General features: G+C 68.3%; 1 protein-coding gene across 1 annotated transcript in view; it reads right to left on the reverse strand.

Moving 5' to 3' along the window:
* SPEG (SPEG complex locus) overlaps window positions 1-21489 on the reverse strand; it is a 44302-nt gene extending 22813 nt beyond the window's left edge. Inside the window, exons 1-6 of the mRNA XM_026077944.1 lie at window positions 21051-21489; window positions 5915-6004; window positions 5301-5679; window positions 2649-4165; window positions 1663-1806; window positions 503-685 (exon numbers count right to left, since the gene is read on the reverse strand). Of these exons, the coding sequence (XP_025933729.1) occupies window positions 503-685; window positions 1663-1806; window positions 2649-4165; window positions 5301-5679; window positions 5915-6004; window positions 21051-21489 (2752 nt within the window). The remainder of the gene's footprint in view (window positions 1-502; window positions 686-1662; window positions 1807-2648; window positions 4166-5300; window positions 5680-5914; window positions 6005-21050) is intronic.
* Window positions 21490-21511: the final 22 nt, after the last annotated feature.

The following is a 21511-nucleotide window of genomic DNA, read 5'->3' on the forward strand; positions in this document are numbered from 1 at the left end:
AGCGCAGCTGCGGCGGGGGGGCTGGCGGCACCCCCGGCCTTGCCGCGGGGGTGCTGGGCCCCCCGGGGGTCTGTGCACCCTTGGGTGGGCCTGGCTGCACCACGCAGCATGTGCTTTCCCGGGCTCTTCCAGCCCCCAGGCAGCTCGGGGCCCCCAGGGGCTCCCAAGGACGCTCCCGGGTTGGGGCGTCCCCGCGGACAGGGGCGTGGAGGCAGGCCCGACGCGGGGCTGCTGCCGGGAACCGGGGATGCTCACGGCCTGACCCCGCTCCCGCGGCACGGCAGGGTCCCTCCACGCTTGCCGGCAGCGCGTCAGCTGCTTTGGTTCAGACAGAGCCTTGTAGGGTAAGGAAGCCGGTTTCTTCCCAGTGACAGCAGAGGCTGAGCTGGCAGCCAGCCTGCGGCAGCGCCGGCCCGCCCGCCACCGGACGGGGGGAACCCTGCCGCTGCCCGTCCCACCGACCGCCCTGCCAGCTCCTGCCGCCCGGCCGCCCGGCACTCACCGGGCCGCACGCTGAGGATGGCGCTGCAGCAGGTGGTCCCCACCTCGTTGGTTGCGGTGACCGTGTACAGGCCGGCGTCGGCTACCCGGGCGCTCCTGACCAGCAGGGTATGACGCTCGCCCTCCGCCTTGATGGGGCACGTGGCGCTGCTCCTCAGCGGGACCCCGTCCTTCCTCCAGGACACTGTGGGCAGAGGCAGGGTCACTCCAGGCCGCCCCCGGGGCAGGAGAGCCCCCCTCCCCAGGCATCTGTAGGGGGGGCCTGCAAGGCGAGAGGCTCCTCTGCCCAGCCTGGGCACCTCTCTGCCGTGGGGAGCAGCCCCAGGTTCCCACGGCCCCGGTGGAGAGAGTGGGGCTGGCCCCTCTCTGATTCCTGGCATCCTCCTGCCCTCCGGTGGAGGATGCAGGAGGCACCGGGCTGCGCAGGATTCAGGGCCAGTTTGTTGGTGCCCATTTCTGCAGCTGGGTCTGACTGCACCTGGCACTAGACCTGGCTGGCAGCATCCCCTGCCCAGGTCCCTGCTGCCCACACGCCCTGAGCCCTGCAGCTGGGAACCGGGGAGTGGGAATGGGGTCTGCCACCGGGAAGCCACCCAGGTTGTCCAAGCAGCATCCTGGAGCACCACCCATTCATGTCTGCAGAGCGCTCAGCATCGCTTCTCCTCTTGCTTTCCCATAGCCCAGTGCGGGGGAATCACCAGTATTTCCCCTGCTTGTCCCCTGGTGCCCTGCCCGCTGCACCATGGCATGCCCTCYGCACCCAAGCAGCTCACGTCAGCCTGGGTGGTGTGACGGGCTGCCCCCGAGGTGGGCCCGTCACATCCCTGCAGAGCACCAAGCCACAGCTCTGCCACCCCAGGGCACCCCGGGGCTCCCAGCCGCCTGTCCTGCTGGGTGCACAGCCTAGCAGCTGCCCTCCCATGACCTGCAGCGAATGCCGGCCACTCTCAGCTATTCAGGGGCCTCATGGCTCACATGGCCTCCAAGGAACAACTCAGCATGTGCCCTCTGCTGAGCACACCACTGCCTGGGCTCGGGGTGGGGGGATGTGGACACACAGGGAGGCAGTGGCAGGGCTGTGCTGGAGCCCCACAGCGCCTGGCGCTGGGCCCCACTGCCGCCCCGGCTGGCTCGCGCTCCCAAGCCTCCGAGCTCACTCACCTTCCGGCTGGGGGTTGGCTGTGACGATGCACTTGAGCAGCACCTCCGCACCCACGGCCACCGCCGTGTCCTGAATGGGGATCTCAAAGATGGGTGCTTCCAGGGGGTCTTCACCAGCTGAGACGTAGGAGTCATCAGAGGACTCTGGACAGGGAGAGATGAGCCACATGGCTGTGAGCGGGGCAGGGAGGTCTCTCGCAGGCAGAGAAAGCAGGTCCTGTGCGGCGCCAGGCGGCACAMAGGCTGAGCCGGGGGCTGCGGTGACCCTCTGCCCATCCCTCCCCACACATAGAACTGGCAGGTCATGCCCCATGTCATTACAGGGGTGGTAGCAGGTCCCTGCGCCACCGCAGGGGAGGAAAGAGCCGTGACAGGCTCAGCCATGGAGTGGTGCCCACAGCAGGACAAAGCTGGGGACAACAGAGCAGGGAGCTCCTCAAAGACAGGGCAGCTCTGGGAACGAGAGGTGACGGCAGGGGAGGGAAGGAGGAAGGCGGCATGGCATCTCTGTCCCCAGGCCAAGCCATTACAACGTCCTCTGGGTGCACTTGGGGTTCATGCCCTGCGTGTAMCACCACGCACAGCCCACCTGGGACAAGATGCCATGGATGCCCTGCGCCCCAGTGTGGTTTCAGACCAGCCCAGGGCTGGGTGCCAGAGGGTGCCAGAGGCCAGCACAGTGCATCCTTCCTGTGTCAGGCGGGGGGGACAGAGACATCAGCAAGCATCGTGACCTTGAGGCCCAGCGAACTGGTACCCTGGTTTGCCTGGATTATAGAGCTGGTTGGTGCCAAAGCGCCAACCTCCAGAGCAGGCTGTGCCCCCCATCTGCCCCATTTCTGCTCTCTCTGGTGCAGCTGGGGCACCCCACGGCTGGAGATGGGCAGGTGGTGCTGGGGCAGAGGCACACTGGGGTCCCTAAGCCTGCACAGGGGCCAGCTGGGCCAGCTCTGTGCCCGCGGCAAGCAGGAAAGCAATGCCCCTACCTAGCTCTGGAGACATGGGCCTGGCTCGGCGCCCCTTCCCCTTGCTCCGTGTGCTCCTGCCTTCCTGAGCCGTCCGGACGCTGTCTTTCTTCTCTGACACCTTCGGCTGCCTTCTCTCCGGCTCCCTGCTCGCGCCGTGCTGCCCTGCCCAGCTTCTCTCCAGGCGGGCCTCCTGCTCCATGCCCGGCTTCGCCCAGGGCAGGAACCGCACCTCCGAGGGCGCCTCCGGCCGCCGGTACAGCCCGTGGGGCACGGCCAGCCTCGCGGCCAGGGCTTTGCTCCCCACCCCGGGGGCCCTGGCTCCACCAACGGGGCCCCCGTCTGGGCACAGGGTCCCTTCGGCGGCGCCTGCCTCCAAAAGAGCCACCCGTCCCAGTGGGGTGGCTTGCGCTAACGGCCACTGCTCCTTCTTCTTCACTTCCCCAGTGCCTTCTTGCTGCAGGCTTTTCTTGGTGCCCGCCTGCTCCGCCTCCGCAGGCTGGCTGCTCCGCACCAGGGGTTTCCGCCCGCGCGGCGCCCCCGGCTCTGGCTCGTCGTTGGGCCCCACCAGCGCCATGCTGGACAGCGCGAGATGCTGGATGACGTGCGTGTTCTCTGCCGGCGGGAAGGCCTTCGGCAGCGGGGCTTTGCGGCCGGCAGCGCCTTGCAAGGACTGGGTCCGGTGCGCCCGGGGGGCYGCGGGCTCGCTCGCCACGTGGGGCGAAGGTGCGCGGGGCAGCCCGGGCTTCCCCAGCTCCTGGGAGCGCCTCAGCTGCTGCTTGGAGACCGTCCGCTTGATGCGGCTCAGCTCCTCCGAGAACTTGTGCTCGATGTCGTAGACGCGGCTGGCGAACTTGCCCCGCTCGTCGAAGGAGGCGGCTTTCTGCCGGAAGGCCAGGCGCCGGCAGGCCGCACTGCCCAGCTCCGAGCGGGTCCCGTCCCGCACGTCCTCCCGCGAGCTGCCTGGCGTGCAGGGGCGGCGCGAGTCCAAGCCGGGCTGGTCGAAGGAGCGCGTCTTGCGCAGGGGCAGCCAGGGGTGTGCGGGGAAGGGGCTGTCCGCCTGCTCCAGGCTCTTCCGACGCTCCTCGAAGTACTGCAGCCTCTCGAAGATCTTGGAGCTGGAGCGCACCAGTTTGGGCGATGCCCGGACGGAGATGCGGCTGGACGTGTCGCTCATGGGAGTCTGAGGGCGGGAATCTTGCGGGCTGGCCTGCGAGTACCCCGAGGACTTGGGCTTCTTGATCTTCTCCTCGTACTCCTCAGGGACGGTGTCCTGGTACTCAGCCGGCACCGCAGACTTCTTGCGAGGGGTCACGGGGGTGAAGGAGGGGACGCCAGGGCCACGGGCGGCGGGCTGGGTCGCGGCTCCGGAGGACGGGGGCGGGCACAGGCCGGCGCGAGGAGACGGCGAGCGGAGGATGGGGGGCTTGGCGGTCAGCGGCAGGGCTGCGGGGGATCTCGGGGGCTCGGCGCCGGGCTTTGGAGAGATGGGGCCACCGTGGGGGTCGTCTCTCCGGTAGCCCCCCTGGGGGATGCTGCTGCAAGCAGAGAGGACACAGGAGAGAGGTTCAGAGCCCTCCCCGCCTGCGTGCTGCATCAGCCCTGCTAGCCCCGACCCCAGCACCGCCGGGCAATGGGAACGGGGTAACCCCGGGACTGGGGAGACTGGAGGGGCCACGGCGAGGGGATCCAGCCGTGCTGAGACCACCGGGGGCTGGCCAGGCTGGGCTGGGTGAGCGTCCTGGGCTGCTGAGGCCAGTATAACAGACCGGTGCCCAGGGACACCTGTCTGGGCAGGGGTGTCTGGGGCTGCGACACTGGGACACCCAGCGAGTCCCCTTCCCAGGGCTGCCATGCAGACGGGACTGGAGGGAAGAAGGCAGTGGGGAGCCCCAATTTGCCCGGGATGTCCTGGTGCACCCAGCACAGGCCAGGTCTTCCACAAGGCAGGCGGGGGGAGGCACCAACCCCTCTGCTCCAGGCACGTCCCCCCGTCCCGCTGCCCCAGCCCCGCCGCCCGCCTCTGCTGGCAGCGCAGCCAGGAGGGGTTGAAGTTTGCGGTGCAGAAATCATAAGGTGGAGATGAGGTTCTGGTGGAACAAGCAGCCTTGAACGCAAAGGATGGAGGTCGAAGGAGCAGGCCTGTGGGCGTGCGAAACCAAAGGTGGCGGGGAGGGAAGGGGGCTCTGAGCACGTCAGCGGATCCCGGGGATACGGCGCGTCCCCTGTGCTGCGGGGACCGAGTGTCACAGAGCCCCAGCACCGGGCAGCACTGCCCGGGCCGCTGCACTCCCCTAGGTGCCCGCACCCCAGGCTGCATGCGGAGAGCCTGCCCGTGGCGGGCAGACCCGCTGCCCGGCTTGCGGGACGGACCTGCAGCCCATGCAGCGGGGCACGCAGCTAGCGCCAACCTCAATCTAGCCACAGCAAGAGGGACCCAGCTCCAGGACCCCCGTGTCCAACCCCCTCACCCGAATGCCTGTCCCCTCCTCTCCCCAGGCTGCTCCCTCCTCACCAGGGACAGCGCTGCCTACGGCTCAGAGCCTCCGTTCCTCATCCAGGGATGGAGAAGCCAAAGAAAGCCCCAGGCAGAGGGGAGAAGATGGCTGCGGGGGTTGGAAGGAGATGGCCCCAGCGCGAAGTCCCCTCCGCGCACTTCCCCTGGCTACTTACACGTGGAGCGAGAGCGCCCGTCCTCGGTACAGGCTGAAGGCGCTGCCGTAGGGGTCGCTGGCCACCGAAAGGCTATCCTCCGACCCCCAGCTTGTGCCCACCAGATTAGCCCGTGATGCCCGCACCAGCGGCTCCACACCCAGGTGCCGCACCTCGGCGCCGTGCGGGGCCTGCGCGTTTGCTTGCCTTGGGGTTCCCTGCGGCTGCCAGGCACTGGGGCGGAGGTAGGGTCCCCTTACGGGGAGGCTGGCATCCGTCTCCTTCTCCACCACGGTCTGCTGGCTGCCCGACCAGCTGGAGCGCTCCTCCGCCTGCGACAGGGCCAGCACCGAGGTCGGCGTCGTGTTCATGGAGGCGTCCACGAGGGTGTCAGACTCGCCTGGAAGGAGAGGGGTGAGCCGCCACGGGGTGCTCGCAGGCGCCAGCCCAGCACCCTGCTCGGAGCGGGGAGCTGGCACGGGGCAGGGACCGAGCAACACCCTGCAGACCCAGACCCTCTTTGCATGGCTCCCTCCCCACGGGGACCCCAAAGCTGGGTCGGCAGAGGGCCACCATGCCCAGCAGCCCTGCCTGGCCATGCTGGGCTCGGTGCTGCCCAGGGACCTGCCACTCACCCGTGGGGGTGCTGAAGGCCGTCTCATCCTGGAGCTCGCTGCGCTGCGTCACCTGGGGGTCACTGGGCTCATCCTCGCCGGTCTCCGAGTCTGCAGGGGGAAAAGCGGAGGGTGAAGGGACATGGGGATGGCGGGGGGGCTGGCACTGCCTCTCGCAGACCCACTGAGTCCACGGCAGGAAAGCAGCACTGGGGCAGCTCCGGGCAGTGTGGGATGAGGCCGTGCCAGGGCAGGGGGCATGACCATGACCACGGGGTCCGCCGGGGAAGCAGAGGGCACAGACCGCCAGCAGGGAAAGGCAGGACTGGGGCGGGAAGGAGCCAAGTGCAGCTGGGGCAGGCAGGGAAGGACATGCTGCAGGGTAGGAAAAAGGGGGCAGGAGCTACAGCGGATGGCAGGACGTAGGATGGAGGCAGGCGGGAAGGTGGTGCCGGCGGGTGGGGATGCAGGGGCAGGGGCAAGGCAGCTGTAGCCAGGGCTGGTGGGGACAGCGGGGCAGCGTGGGGGCAGCGAGGCAGCGCCGGGGCAGGAGCAGAGAGGGGGGACGGAGGCAGGCTGGGGGCATGGGGCCCATTCCAGGCACACAGGGGCCGGCATGAGGTGAGTGCTGTCCTACCGTAGCTTTGTTTCCTGCAGGAGCGGAAAACTTCGCTTCCATAGGGGCAGCAAGAGAGAGAGAGACATCAACACCCGGTTATCGGCCCGGCCTGCGGAGACGCGTGGGGCAGTGGGGCAGGACACTTGTCCCCAGCACCTCCCCACACTGGCATGGGGCAGTGTCCTGCCAGGGCGGTGCTGTGACCGAGCCATGCCGGGTCGGAGAGCCTGGTACCATGTGCCGGGCCTGGGGTCCAGGGAGGGAGCACAGGCCTGGGCATTTGTCCCATCTTAGGACCCCATAATAGGCACCCCCTGCCCTACCCAAACCTATAGCAGTGGCCGAGCGCCCATGGGGCACGGGCACAGGTCTGGCACCTCCTGAGCTCTCTGCCAGTTGTTCACCATGCAGCATGCAGCTGCTCTTTCCTGACTCGCACAGACCGAACCGCTTGCACCGGACACGGCATCCCCTCCCCGCGTCATGGTCGCATCCAGGCACCTGTTCCTGGACCCGCTCCGAGCTGCCCCACAACCTGGCCTCACGGCCGCAGCACCCACACGCCCCTGCGCTCTGCAGAGCGCCGCAGCACGGGGCCTGGCTCCCACAGCCCACGACCCGGCTGTGCGCTCCTGCGCAGAACGGTCCTGGTGCGCATGTGCGTGTGTGTCCACTTGCACACACGCTGGCTCAGAGGCTGGCATGTGAACACCCTCCTTCTGGCAAATACACACGCATCCTCTACCCCACCTGTGGAAAGTATTGCAATATATTGCAATACCCCATAGCCCTGCTCTGGTTGAGAAAGCTGTGACGCTCCTACAGACCGGCCCTACTGCTCTCAGGATAAGTTTCTGGTCCATGCCAAAGTGGGCCCAAGTAGGGCGTCTTTGCAAGCCTCCCACAGGCAGGATGCGGCCAAACCAGATCGGAGCCACAGTAACACCCCATCCAAGGAAAGCTGATCCCTGTGCAGTCATGGAGGGCTGCCCGAGCCATCACAAGCCACCACAACCGAGCCCTTAGGCAAGAGGCACATCCCTTGCCCTGCAGCCGTGCCGGGATGGGAGTGGAGGGCACAGCATCCGCTGCCCCACTGCAGCCCCCCTCTGCCATCACCACCTCAGCTGCCCCTGGGCAGCTCAGTGCCCCCCCATCTGCTCCACGCACAGCCCCTGCGCTGCGCTACCCTGCAGCCCCCCGCCCAGGCCCAACGCCGGCACGCGCCAGCCCCCCGGCTCAGCCTGGGCCAGGCCCTCGGGCATGTTTCCCCTTCGCAGCGGCCCACGGCGGACCCGGAGCAGCGCCTGGAGCTGCTGGGCTGAGATGTGCCCACGGAGTCCAGCCTCATGGAGGGGCGCAACCTCTGGGGGTGCCCAGACGCAGCCCAGCCCTGGGCACCCCCCGGCCCCCTCCCCAGCACTGCAGGTGGAGCAGGAAGGGCCCGTTCRCACGGGTCAGACCCCCCGATCCCGGCCGTGCTCAGAGGGGACCGAGGGAAGGACGGGGTCCTGGTAATTCAACGCACCATGCGTGAAGCGCCCGAAGCGCCGTGAGTGGCCGGTTTTCTGCAAAGGAAAAGAGAAAAGAGAATTATCCCTCCAGGCAGGCACCCCGTGAGGACAACCTGGAGGAGGAGGCTGGGCAGTGCCGGGGGGCTCGGGGCTTGCCTTGCCCCACACAGGGTTGCTGAGCGGGGCAGCCCGTCTGGGTGCCGCAGGACCCCCCGGGATGTCCATCAGAGCCCTCCCCGTGGCCCACTCTAAAACAGGGCGGGGGACAGAGGGGTCACTGCCCCCGACACACAACGGGACACAGGCACGGGCACCCTCGTGTCACACACTAGGCAGATAGGGCACGGCACATGCGGCACCACGCGCACAAACGCACGGCGCACACAGCACCACTCGCACGCACCCCGCGGCATGACTCATGTGGCACCGCTCACACGCACGCCCCTGCGTGGCACCGCTTGCACACATGCACCAACGTGGCACACGCAGCACCACTCACACGCACGCCCCTGCATGGCACACACGGCACTGCTTGCACACGTGCACCAACACGGCACACGCAGCACCGCTCACATGCATGCCCCGGCACGGCGCACGCAGCGGCGTTCACACACACGCACCAGCACGGCACACGCAACGYGGCACACATGCACGCCCCAGCACGCCACACGTGGCACCGCTCACACGCACGCTCCAGCTCGGCACATGCAGCAGCACTCACACRCACGCCTCGGCGCGGCACAGCCCTCCTTGCACATGCTCTCCCTCCCCCAGCAGAGCACAGCCACCACCACACACGCGCACAGTACACCCCCTCGCTACACACCCACACCGGCAGGCACACACGCGCCCCCACGCACCCATGTGCAAAGACACAGCTAGCCACACCTGGTGCCTGCACGGCTGCGCACACACACACGCACACACACCAGCGCACACACGCTCCTTGATGTCTCTAAGGTCTTTCTTCACATCCTGGCATCTATTACCACGCACACGCTTGGACGCCTGCAATGACATGCACATCTTCCCCGACAGCAGCCYGGCCCCGATATGAGACGTTCCCTGAATGCAGCGCACACGTGCGTGCACGCCAGCTCAGACGCCCGGCCCTGCCAGCGCTGCGTCGCGGGCACGGCCGTGGCCGTGTCCCAGCTGCTGGCTCCAGGCCATGCGGGGCACTCGGGCCTCCCTCCCCCTGCGCGAGCCCTGCGTGGGGCACGGCAGGCTCTGCAGCGGCCGCGCTCTGCCTGCCACCGTCACCACCCCGGTGCTCGGCGCTAGCGGGCTCCTGCCGTCACCCAGCTGAACAGCTTGGAGCTGGGCGCACCCACGAAACACTGTCCCCGTTGCACCTCGAGTGCCTTTCCCTGGCTGTCTCTCCAAAACATGGCACACGGCCTGCTCCGGGCGGGTGCATCCCAGCAACAGCGAGCCTGGGGGCCGGGGCTGCCGCCCCTTCCTGGTGGGCGAGGGGCCCTGCAAACCCCCGCTGCCCCAGCACCGCTGCCCCCCTGCCTGCGGGCAGGACCCGGCTGCAGCAGGGCCTTTGCCCGGGCAGGTGCCCCAGTGCTCCGCAGCCCCTTCGAAGCCACGGCGCGTGCCAGCATGGGGACCGGGCCAGCAAAGCATCTTCCAAGCCCTGGCCCAGACGCAGCCAGCCAGGCATGGACCCAACGCAGGGGCAGCAGCCACCCTCCCGCACCGAGGTCGTGCCAGCTGCGCGGGAGGCCGCCTTGGCACAAGCGGCATGGGACCGTCCTGTCTGCGAGGGGCTGGAGGCGTGGGAGCYGCGTGCGCTCCCGCTGTCCGGGCAGGTGGAGGGAGCCGGGCGCGGGGTGGAGGCGCCGGGAGCACCTTGCCAGCTCGGCTGCCCTCCGTGCCAGCAGCTCAGCACTTGGGCACCCGCTTGCCAAGGGAGAGAGTGGCCTGGGGCGACCCAGCTGTTGGGCCCAGCAGGCACCGATGCCGTCTCCTGGGAAAGCAGAGGGACGAGGCAATTTCCGAGGCAAGCAGGGCAAGCGGGATGCAAAGGGGATGCAGGGGGCAGACAGGCAGCATTGGGCTGCCAGGACAGGGTTGGGCTGCCAGGCCTGGACCAAGTCTCTTTTCCAGCCAGTCTGGGCAATCCCCGGGATGCTAACACCCTGCGCCCTGTCTCCCCAGCATGGAGCCTCTTGCAGGACACGAAGCCCTTTGCTCTTCCAGCCCCTCCTGCCTCCATGCAGGTGCCAAGCAGGGTCATGGACAGACAGCCACCAGCGACAGGCAGACAAGCACGGCCAAGGCTCAGTTGCCCTCTATAAGGGGAGCAGGTTCATTTTGCAAGCCCCAGACCCTGCCACTGCAGCAGCCCCCAGCTGGTGGGCAGCACGCGGGGGCTCCCGCCAGCCTGCGGCCCTCCCTGCATGCGGCACAGGCCGGAGGGCAGCGGCTGCACGAGACACATTTGTATTCAGGCTGAGCTGGGCTTCACCTCCCGCCTCGGCTGACTGTGCCGGTTCTGGCTGGCAGCCCGTCTTCCAGGCCAGGGAAAGGTACACRAGTGATTAACTGCACCATCGGCGGATAATTCCCCCATTAAAAAATGAAAATGCAATTGAGTGCCATTATCGGGTGCTCTCGTGGCTTCCCCGGGGACTGGCGCCATCAGCTCCCCACCGAATGTGGCGAGTGYGGCCGGCAGGCCTGGGCCAGGCTCCGTCCCCCGGAGCAGCGGGGTGGCTGGGTCCTCTGCCCCCTGCATGGCAACAGGTCCCTGTGGGATGGGGGCACCCTGCAGCCCAGACCCTCCGTGGGCACGGCGCTCACCCGCCGCTCGGCAGGGAGCGGCGCCCGCCAAGCGCTGGGTGACGCAGGGTCACCAAGCTGCGGCTCCAGAGGCAGTGGAGAGCTGCCCCTCTGCTTTCTAGGAGGGGAATGGTCCAGGCACAGTGGTGGAAAGGGGGCAGGAGCAGCACAGAGCGCGGGGTTTGCTGTGGGGCCAGGATCTGGGCTCCAAATGCCTGCTGGGCAATGGGGGATGTGGTCCCTGCCTGGGGTTTCTTTTGCACCCCAGGAAAAGGAGCTGGGGAGCCCCTGGAGCCTGCTCTGTGCCCACCYAGCCAGGGGACCAGCTGGGCTCAGCACCCTGCTCCGGCTCTGCCCTGCCTGCCCAGAGCGATGCRCAGACCCCCCCTGCCCAGGCTGGGCTTGCAGAGGCCTTCGCTGTCCCCGGTCAGGACCGTGGGCCCCGGGGGAGCCCCACGGGGGCTCCTGGGGACTTGGAGCACAGCCCTCACAGCCTGCCACTGCCTGACGTGTGGAGCCCAGCACCACACAACACTGGTGCCGCCGGTGTGAGACAGATAGACAAGGAGCAGGGACAGACGGGAGACAGGGAGGCAGAGGGCGGCTCGCCTGATGCGGAGGGATTGCCGTTGCRGGCGTCCAGATGCCCCCAGTGCCTGGGCCAATGAAGCAGAGCCGTCCCCCAGCACGCACCAAGCCCCTGTGCATGCCGTCCCCAAGGGCAGCCGGTGTGACCCTCCCTGCCCCRGTGGGAGACGAACACCCCCAACGCCCCGCTCCCAGCTCGGACGGGTCTAGCCCATCCCCACCACATCCCAGGGCATCTCCGTCCCCAGGCACCTCCTGCACCCACCGTGAAGGGGCTGCRGGTGACAGCCCCTTCCCGGCCCTGGGGGGGGGGCAAGGACCTGCAGCCAGGTGGGGTGACACCGGGGGGGCCATGCACCCCGTGCCGGGGGGTCGTGTGCCCTGGGGGAGCCGGGAGGGCTTCCTGGAAGGCTCGCCCCCGTCCTCCCCCCGCGGCCAAGTGACGTCCTTGTTCAGTGGCAGAGCGTGTGGCGAGGGGCCCCGCGGAGGAGCTTTGCCTCTGCCAGGCATGCTCCTGACGCGGAGGGGATGACGCATGCAAAGCCTCCGTCTCCAGGTCCGTGACCACCGGCAGCAGGGCTGGAGGGAGCCATGAAGCAGCCTCCATTTGCTACCGCGGCTCAGGAGGGCAGAGAGGGGAGAGGGTGGCACAGGGAGGGGGGGGAAGCCCAGGGAGAGGGTCAGAGCCCAGCTCCTCGGGATGGCGCCGGGCAAAGGCGRTGCCAGGCACCTGCCCTGTCGCCCTCCTGGGACAGCGCTGCCCGGGGGCGCCGGGGACAGCCAGGGAGCTGGCAGCTCTGCAAGCTGGGTTAAAGCTGGCAATAGGTGAAGCCCTGGGGACCCCCAGGTGGCAGGGACAGGACTGGAGGGACACCCCCATCTCCAGCTTGGCTGGATCCGCTCCAGCTCGCCGGCACTGCCCCCTCCTCCGTGTGCTCCTGGGCTCAGGAGCCCGGAGCCCTTACCTGGAAGCGTTTCTTCACCCAGATCTTCTTCATGCTTCTGCAGAGCCCTGCTGGCCCAGCCGCACTGGCTCGGGCCCAGCAGGACGCCAACCCGCTCCCGGCGGGGTCCCCAATGTCAGCACGCCCGAGGGGCCGGCGATGCTGGGAGCATCCTCCGCCGGCGGCAGCCGGGGACGGCGGCCGGGGAGGAAGGGGCTCGCCAGGTTGGGCTCCGGAGGGCTGGAGCCGCGAGCATGAAGCATCACTGGAGTGCTCCTCCCTCCATCCTTCCTCCGCCTGCCTCCGCCTCCGCCTCCTCGCCAGCCCTGGCACACACAGTGACGGCGGCGGCGGGGAGGCTCGCGGGGCACAGGTGGCGAGGGGCGAGGGCCGCGGGGCGGGGGGACGCTCGGCTGCACGCGGGCACGCGTCCTGCCCTCCCCTGCCTGCTGGCTCGGCTCCGTGGCACCCCCGGGGCCCGAGACCCCTGCCCTGCCCAGCGTGATGGCCCTGCTGTGTCACCGTCCCCTGCCGCCAGCCCGCCTTGTCCCGCCGCCTGGGGCAAAGGCTGCTCTTCTCTCCCGCGCAGCGCAGCGCTGAGCACCGCAGGCCACTGCCCGCGACTGGGGCTCCCACACGCACCCCGACGGGGGTAAGAACCACACAACGCCAGTGCCGCGTGCGACCGCCTCCGCACACGGTCCCCGACGTGCCCCCAAGCAGGGCTCCTGCAGCTGCTGCAACCCCACACGCAGCAGTGCCACCGCAGCACGCCACGGCACTGCCACGGCTGAGATCCACACTCAGCAGGACTGCTGTCGGCCAGCCTCCTGCCAGCCCTGGGAGTCCCCCGGTCGCCGCTGGCGCAGGCAGACCCCTCGTCCAGGACGCGCATTTGGGTCCCAGCGCTGCCTGGCCCACTCACATGCAACCAAGAGAGCTAACGTGGGCACAGTCCTTCGCAGCAACCCAGCAGCACCCGCACCACGGCGTGCACGCTCCCTTCCCCGCCAGCCTCGCACGGCCTCCCCTTGCAAGCCCACACAGCCTCCGCCCCAGGCCCCCCGAGGCTGGCCTTGTGTCCTGGCCCCCTTCCTGGGGGCTGGTCCCCGGTCCCACGTGGGATGACGAGCTGGACTCCTGATCTACGTGCTCACCCTGAAGCACAGCCCTGGGCTGGCATCTCCGTATTACGGCTGGTGGGACACGAACTCGACCTGGGGAGATGGGCTGGGGGCCTCAGTTGCCCCTGTTTGTGTTTCATGACACACAGGAGATCTCAGTTCCTGGGGTAAGGACCCTGCCTGGGAACAGCGAGGGTCGGCTGCTTCCTAAGGGCAGGGAGCCGAGGGCGACCCAGTGCAGACCCTGCCCTCAGCAATAGGGTGCCACCCCACAGGGGCTGAACACAGCAAGGAGAGGCACAAGCTGCTCACAGGGCCCACCAGCAGCCCCAAATGAGGCGAGTGGTGAACCAAGACCAGGGTCCACCCAGGGTGCCCAGTCGGGGGCAAAGGGAGATGAGGCCAGAGGCAGGGCTAGAGACAGGCACACCAACAGCATAGCTCAAGGCATGGCTGGGTACCCATGGCTGAGCTTAAATGGGGCTTAAATGAGCTTAAATGGAGCATGGGCTGGGGGGGGGGAGGGGGTCCAGATCTCAGGTGAGGCAGTTTAGGGCCATTAAGGCCTATTAGTGTCCCCAGATGGGCTCCCAGGGAGGCTGCCAACACCCCTGCCAGCCATGTTGCTTCCTCACTCCGTTGGGCCCCAGGAGCCAAGGGACACCTCGTGCTCTGGGGAATGGGACTGGTTGCTGCCCCCGAGGAGAGTGCCCCACTGCAGGGCATCAGTGGGGACCCTGATGGAGGAGGTCTCCCGGCCGAGCACCCATCCTCTCGCTGCTCACCCCTCCTCTGGGGAGCCGGCCGCCCCGYGCCAGCATGTACACGAGTATCGCACACAGCACAAAGCTTGGCAGCTCCAGCAGCTTTTCTCCACTTCTCCTCMCAGCCCGTGACTCCCAACGTGGCGCTTTTCATGGCTTCATAATAACTTGCAAATTACCCAGTACAAAAGGAGCTGTTTATACAACATTTCTGACAGTCCCACATTTCAAGTGATGCTGTGGGGTTTCTGTGGAGACCCCGCGCATCAGGCGAGTCATGCAAAAGCAGAGCTGGCACAGCGGGAAACTCCCGTCAGGGCGAGAGGACTCTGCCGTCCCTCTTCCAGCCCTGGGAGAGGAGCCCGGGCAGCAGATACCCCCGAGGCAGCAGGGCAGGGTAAAGGGGCAGGCTCAGAGCTCCTGTCTGCCGGGGTCTCTGCCCCCGGGGTGTCTCTGCCAGGGTGTCTCGCTTGGGCTGTGCACGCTCTGGCACGTGCTCCTGCCAGGTCCGCATGGCCTGTGCATTTCTTTGCACTCATGGGAGCTAAAAGCACAGTCGGGGATGCTGTAAAGCAGCACTGAAGCCTGGACTCGGTACACGGTGGTGCTCGGGCCTGCCAAAATGCAGGGCGCAGAGGCATTCGGGTATGACCCGTGCTTCCCCCAAAGCGCCTGCTGCGCCATCAGCCACGTCTCCTGCAGGAGTCACTGCAGAAGTGTGCGGTGGGAGGCGACGGCAGCCTGCGCCCAGCACTGCCCCAGGCCCTGCGCTGGCGGGGGGCAGCCCCACGGCACGGCCCCCTTGTCTTCTGCACACACAGGGCAGGGCAGGGTCTGGAGCTGGCGCGGTGATGGCATGGCCGAAGGAAGGGCAGGGGGGTGAGGCGAGGGGCAGGGCTGGAGCAGCAAGGCGGACTGAGCCCCTGCGAGCTCCGCTCATGTCCCCCGTCACCAGCCTGCTCCAGCTTCACCTGACGGACCGCAACAGTCCGGAGCAAAGCAGTCAGCAAACACTTGCTCAAAATACAGCATTAATTACGCTGCTCAGGGAGCTGCGACTCCCAGCGCCTTGCTGGGCTTCCCCGCGCTCCCCGGCAGGTTGCACGGGTCCTGTCCCCGCCGTACGCTGCAAGAGCAGCCGGGCGCTGGCCACCTGGCACTGGCCATCAGCCCCGTGGAGCTGGTGGCGCTGGGCCCTTGAATAATTGAAGGCTGCTGGTGTGTGCAACCTTCTCGGATGCGAGGAGATCTGGTCATGAATCTTTCATGTGTTTGTGCCTTGCAGAGCCGCCGGGGCTGCCAGGGAGAGGCCTGCGCACAGTGGAAGGGCGGCATGACAGGACGTGGGGATGTGACGCAAGCCTGGGCAGGTGGGGGACAGGTAAGGCCCTGCACAGGGACAAGCCTTCGGCACGCGACAGGGTGACCTTTGGGAGTGATGGTCCCCCGCAGCCGGGGAGCTGGTCCTGAGCACGCCACATGTGCAGCTTCGTTCCCGAGGAACAACGTCCTCGCTGCTGTGGGCACGGAGGGACCTGAGCCGGTGAGCAGCTGAACCAGGGGAGAAACGGGAAACTGTGGGCCTTGGCGTGGCCTGCCACTGGGAGCCTGTCAACCCCTCCTGGCCCCTTTGCATCCCTGTGACTGGCAGCAATCCGACGTCCCTTTGCCGCACAGACAAGTCCCTTCATGCCTGTCCCAGACATGTCCCTGCACTGTGGGCAACGCAACCAGGGGTGTCACAGCAGCTCCTGCACCCCCAGGCTATAATCCCTTGTCTCCCTGCTCCAGGGCCTTCCCAGCCCCACTCCGTCCCTTGTCACGGGGGCAGGACAGTGCGGCAGCAGCCTCCCGGCCCCGAGGCACCGGCGCCTGCAGAAGAGCCACGCTTTGCTCTGTTCTCTCCACCACTTTGGGCCTGCCCTACTSTCCTGGCATCCCACCGCCCCGGGCCCCGAGCCGGTGCAGAGGGTGCCAGGGAGCAGACACGGGGTGTCTTGAGGCAGGAGGGGCCTGGGGAGCTGGGGGCAGGGGGCAGCCCCCGGGAGGGGGAACGGGCCGTCTGCCCCATCACGCAGCCCCGAGCGGCGGTGCTATATTTACTCGCATGCGGGCCCGGGTCTCAGCCTCTCGCCTGTAACACAAGCCCTGCAACCTGCCAGAATCCGAGGGGACGGCACATTCCTCAGCAAAAATAACCCCCCGGCAGCRGGAGAGAGGGCAGGGGTGGAGGTGACTGACTGGACAGCTGCACCCGCTGCAGCTCCAGCCTGCCCCGCTCCTCAGCGCCCCCCAGGTCCAGACCCGCGAGGGGGTCCCGGCCGCCACGCAAGCCCTGCCAGGCCTGTGCCCAGCTCTGCAGGGGTGGCACAGCTGGGAGCTCGAGGCAGCGCTCGGGGCCAAGGTCTCTTGCAGCCCTTTGCAGGCTGGCCTGGGTGCAACGATCCCTCCCGGGAAAGGACAAGGCTTCCCCAGGGGCCAGGGGCCGGGCAGCGGCCGAGAGCGCTTTGCCRCCCTCAGGACCAGCACCTGCACGGCGAGGTCCGTCCTCCCGCCCTGCTGCCTGCAGAGACCCTAAAGGGTGGGTCCAGTCTCATCGCCCTTGCACAGCCCAGGGGACTTGTCCCTGCACTGGCTGGAACCGGCACCCGGGGCGGCACCAGCCACGCAGGGCACCCTGGCATTGCGAAGGCTCGTGTGGGACACAGCAGCGCCAGGACRGGCATCGCAGCTGGCGCTGGAGCCTTGCTGCACCCTCGACTCCTCTGAGGTGCTGCTGTGCCTTGGGGTTAGGGGAGGCCGCCAGGAGATGGGGTATGACAGCCTGGGTCTGCAAGGGGAAACTGAGGCAGCCTGGGAGAGTCCCAGGGAGGAGCTGTTGTTAAGTGCAGCAGGGAGGAGGTGGCAAGGGGAGGTTTTAGATCCTGTTCAGGCCCCGAGAGCGCAGCACACYGAGGAGAGCTGGCAGGGGCTCCTGAGGAAGGGGCAGTTGGCGCTATACATGGACACAGCTCTGCAAAGTAAGGGCCTAAAATTAGGCACCGAGATAAACAGCCAGGGTGCTGAGCCGCCAGGGTCACTGCCAGCGCGGCCGTCCCCACTGGGGTGCCATTCCCATCGCTGCTGCTGCGCACAGCCCCAGGACGCTGTCGCTGAGGGCAAAGCAGCGACCACAGCTCCTCCAGCTGGAAAAACATGCCCATCACTGCCCTGCTGCTGGGCCACCTGGGAGGAAACCAGGGATTTGAGAGGGCAGAGCTGCGCTGGCCATGGCTAGGAGCGCGCGCAGAGCCTGTAGGACGTCACCCGTGCTGTGCCTGGTCGTGCCACCGCACGTCACTGCAAGGAGAGGGACCAAACCGGGCTGCAAAACACGCTTCGCCCCACAGCACTGCTGGAGAGTAACCTGGGCTGCGTGGGAAGGGGCTGTGCCGGGGCACGGGCAGCTCCTGCTTCCTTCCCTGCCCCTAAATCCGCTCCGGTTCAGCCTGTTCCTGGAGCAGAGAAAAGGTTACAAGGCGGTTTGATTGCTGAGTGCAGGTGGAGGCGAGCGGGGCAAGATCCAGGGCTGGGAGCTGAAGACGGACAAATCCAGCCTTGAAATAAGACGCAGCCCCGGCGCGGAGGATCAGTCGGCGCTGGCACAGCCGAGGGAGGGCTGGGCCCAGGCTCTGCAGGGAGATTGGCTGGAGATTTTAAGAGGTGATTTAATCCAGTTTAGGGGGAAAAATTGAGGAGGTGCGGCTGGAGAAGTGATACAAGCCTTAGCTGCCCCGGAGCCGGTGGGGCCCCGCTGGGGACCAGAGGCAGCATCAGGGCTGGCTGGAAGGGTCAGCGAGTCCCTGAGTGTATCTGCGAGCCCCCTGGACCACCTGGCCTCGGAGACGGTGTCAGACAGGGCGGCACAGCCCACCCATGCCCGTGGGGCGAGGAGGCGGCAGGAGGAGCGGCACGGGGCCAGGGGTGCCGGCAGCGTGGCACGCCGGTGCGCCGCGGGGAGCCCCGCTGCCTGCACGCCCCGCCGCCTGCACGCCCCGCCAGCCCCACGTGGGCCTCCCCATGCCCCCCATGCCAGCGCTGACGCACTCAAGGGACCTCAAGGGAGAGGAGCAGGAGAAAATCATTAGTGGGGTGGAGCGACAGATTCAGGGCAAGGGATTAGAGGAGCTAAATCGGGCTCGTGCGAGCAAGGGGGAATGTGGAGCCGGTGCAGCAGGACCTGCCAGGGTTGAGCGCAGAGCTGGGCAGCGCGGACCCCCCGGCCCCTCGCAGTGCCTGGAGCCACCTCGGAGAGAGTTGCCGTCCGCCCCACACCGGGAGCTGCCACCTGGCCCGTGGCACTGGGGGGAGAAGGCGGAGGACAGAGCCCGGCACCCCGCTGCACGGCGCAGGCGGATGGGGCAGGGGACCCCCACTCCCAGCAGATGCAGGACCTCGAGCCCTGGTCCTGCCAGGGCACCTTGCCCACGCCAGGCCTCGGCTGTGCCGGATCCCTCTGGCCCGGTCAGCATGGCTGCTCCGTTTCCCACGCCTGGCCCCGGATCGCCGCTCGGCTCCCAGCACGGAGAAATTGACTCCGGGGAGCAGCGCGCCAAGCGTCTGGGCCCCTGGTGGGGCCGAGCAATGGGGCTGGGGTGGCGCATCCTGACATGCCCGGAGGGGCTCCCTGGGCACTGCTCCAGCACATCACGGAGACTTTCTGCCCTGGACGGCGGCAACACCCTGCCTGGGGGCTGCCGCTGCTCCTCATGCAGCCTGCCAGCCCTGGGGCCTGCAGGGCACCCCGCAGTGCTGCCCCCAGGGCTGGCTTTTTGGGTGGCTTTCTGCTCAGTGCCAGGGCATGCCCAGCGCCCGCCCAGAGGAGCGTCTGGGGCAGGGTGACATTCAGGGAGCACGCTAGGCAGTCCTGTCTGCTCCACGCCTCCGTCATCTGCTCCAGAAACGCGGCCACGAGGGCCGGTGGCTGAAATTGGGAGCAGGGACGCGTGCGTCAGCACAACGGGAACGGGCACCTGGGGAAATCAGGCAGTGCCGGGCGGCTGGGCAGCGGCAGGGGGCCCGTGCAGGCGGTGCCGCAGCGAGACGCATCTGCGCGCCGAGCACCAGAGCAGGGTGAAACACCTCCCCCAGCCCCAGCAGGACAGGCTGCTCCTGCCCCACGGCGCAAGGCACATCTCCCGCAACACGCTCAGTGCCCCCTTCCGAATCCACAGCACCAYGGCCCCCCCGGCCCAGAGGTGCAATGCGCTGGGACCCCACGCAGCCCCGTTGCGCTGGCAGCACTGCTGCCCTTCAGTACACTATGCACACGGCAACGCACGGATTCCCACGCATGCCCACTGCTGGGCAGGACCGCTCCAGTACAGCTCTGTTCCCACTGTGCCCCCCACCAGGCCTGTAAGCAGCACATACTCCTTCCTTCATCCTCCACACGTGCCCCTCCAGCGTCCCAGCCGCACATGGAGCAATGCCTCCTCCTCCTCACGCACTCCCCTGCAGCCCTGCGAAGGCTCCTCCGGCCCCTCTGCTGCCCAGTGCCACACACAAAACGCAGTGTCCCCAGAGATCCCCCAGCAAAACCCCAGGCGCGCCTCCTTCCCTGGAGCCCCAGGGCTCAGCACGGCTCCCGTGCTCGCTGCCCTCACTCATAACCTCCTCACACAAGCAGCACCTTTCACTCCCCTGAGCAGCTCTGCTGCAAGCCGGGGCCCGGCCAGCCCAGCCAGGGGGGTCCCGACGGCCCTGCGATGGCCCTGCAGAGGTGGCCATCCTGGTGGCAGGTCCCATCCCTGCACAGAGGGGCTGGCTCCGTGGCAGCCCTTGGTCACACAGTCAGTGCACGCTGCCGGCTGCTCCTCGCAGCCCCCACGCACAGAGGCTGCACGCACGCGCAGGGGCGCAGGGTGCCGCACGGCACCTGAGCCCCAAACCTGCGTGGCCCCCATGCACGCACACCAGCACGCGAGGGACAGCAGCACCCAGGCACCCCCGCCCACCCCCGCGCCGCAGGGGCACCCGGTTGCTACGGCCGGGGGACCCCAGCAGAGGAGCTGCCACGGGGCCTTCCAGCACGGCGAGTCCAGCACGGCTGCTAGCCCGGGGCCACGCTAGCCCTGGCTAGGGGGACAAGCTGCCCCCCAYGTGGCACGCTCTGCCCTTTGCACCGGGGCTGCCGGGGGGCAGCAAGGAGGCAGCGCTGAGATCCCAGCGGAGGCCGGCTCCTCCCCCCGAGGAGCAACAGGCCACACCCACTGCATGACCAGGCCCTGCCCATTTCCATGCACTGGCCCCACCCCATAACAGATAAGCCCCACCTCCTGCAGCTAGGCTCCTCCCACTGCAGTGACTCAGGCCCCACCCCCCTGAGGGGCCCAGTTCCCCCAGTAGCTGCCCCCGGTGCCAAGCTCAGCACTGCCATGGCGCCCCGGGCACCGCTGCCCGAAGGCACCCCCTGCCCCGGCACCCAGGGGGCGCGAAGGGGGCCGAGGTGCCGGGGCCGCGGGGCCGCGGGGCCACGGGCTGGCGCCTCCCGGCGGTGCCGAGCCCCGCGCTCTCTCTCTCCTCCTGCCCCGAGCAGGCTCTGCGCCACGTGCTGCCCCACACCTCGATGCCCAGCCCCTGGCGCCCTGCCCTGGCACCGGGCACGTGCTTCTCCCAGCCGCCGACCTGCCCCGGCCGCTCCGGGCACCAGGCCCCCCCCCAGCCCCACCTGCCTCCGGGCACCGACCCCAGGGCAGCGCCGGAGCGGGGGGTGCAAAGCGCTGCCACGGCCCTGGGCGCGGGCGGACCGGCCGGGCGGCCCCGTGGCCCTTACCTTCCATGTCAATGATGGCCAGCACGGCGCTGGTCATGTCCTCTCCCCGCTCGTTCTCGGCGACACACGTGTACACGCCGGCGTCCTCCTTCTTGCAGTCGCGGACCCAGAGGGTGCCGTACTCGTCCCCGCGCGGGGCGATCTGCTCGTCGTTTTTGTACCAGCGGAGGCTGGGCCGGGGGTGCCCCGCCACCACCACCTTCAGCCGGATGTCGCAGCCGGTGCCGATGGCTGCGTTCTTCAGCTTGCGCGCAAAAACTGGCGCCAGCGGGCGAGCGGGGGCCCCCTCGGCTGCCCCCAGCTCAGCGGTGACCTTGGCGCGCTTCGGGGGGATGCCCGGGCTCGGAGGGGCTGCCCCGGGCCTCCCCGGCGGGCGCCCGGCCGCCCCTGCCTCCTGGCCGGCCCTGCTCATGCCGCCGTGCGCCGGGACGCGGTGCATGGTCTGCAGCTCCTCCGCCTGC

This window comes from Apteryx rowi, unplaced genomic scaffold (genome assembly GCF_003343035.1).
Source record: "Apteryx rowi isolate R43461 unplaced genomic scaffold, aptRow1 scaffold_47, whole genome shotgun sequence".
Taxonomy (NCBI): Eukaryota; Metazoa; Chordata; class Aves; order Apterygiformes; family Apterygidae; genus Apteryx; species Apteryx rowi.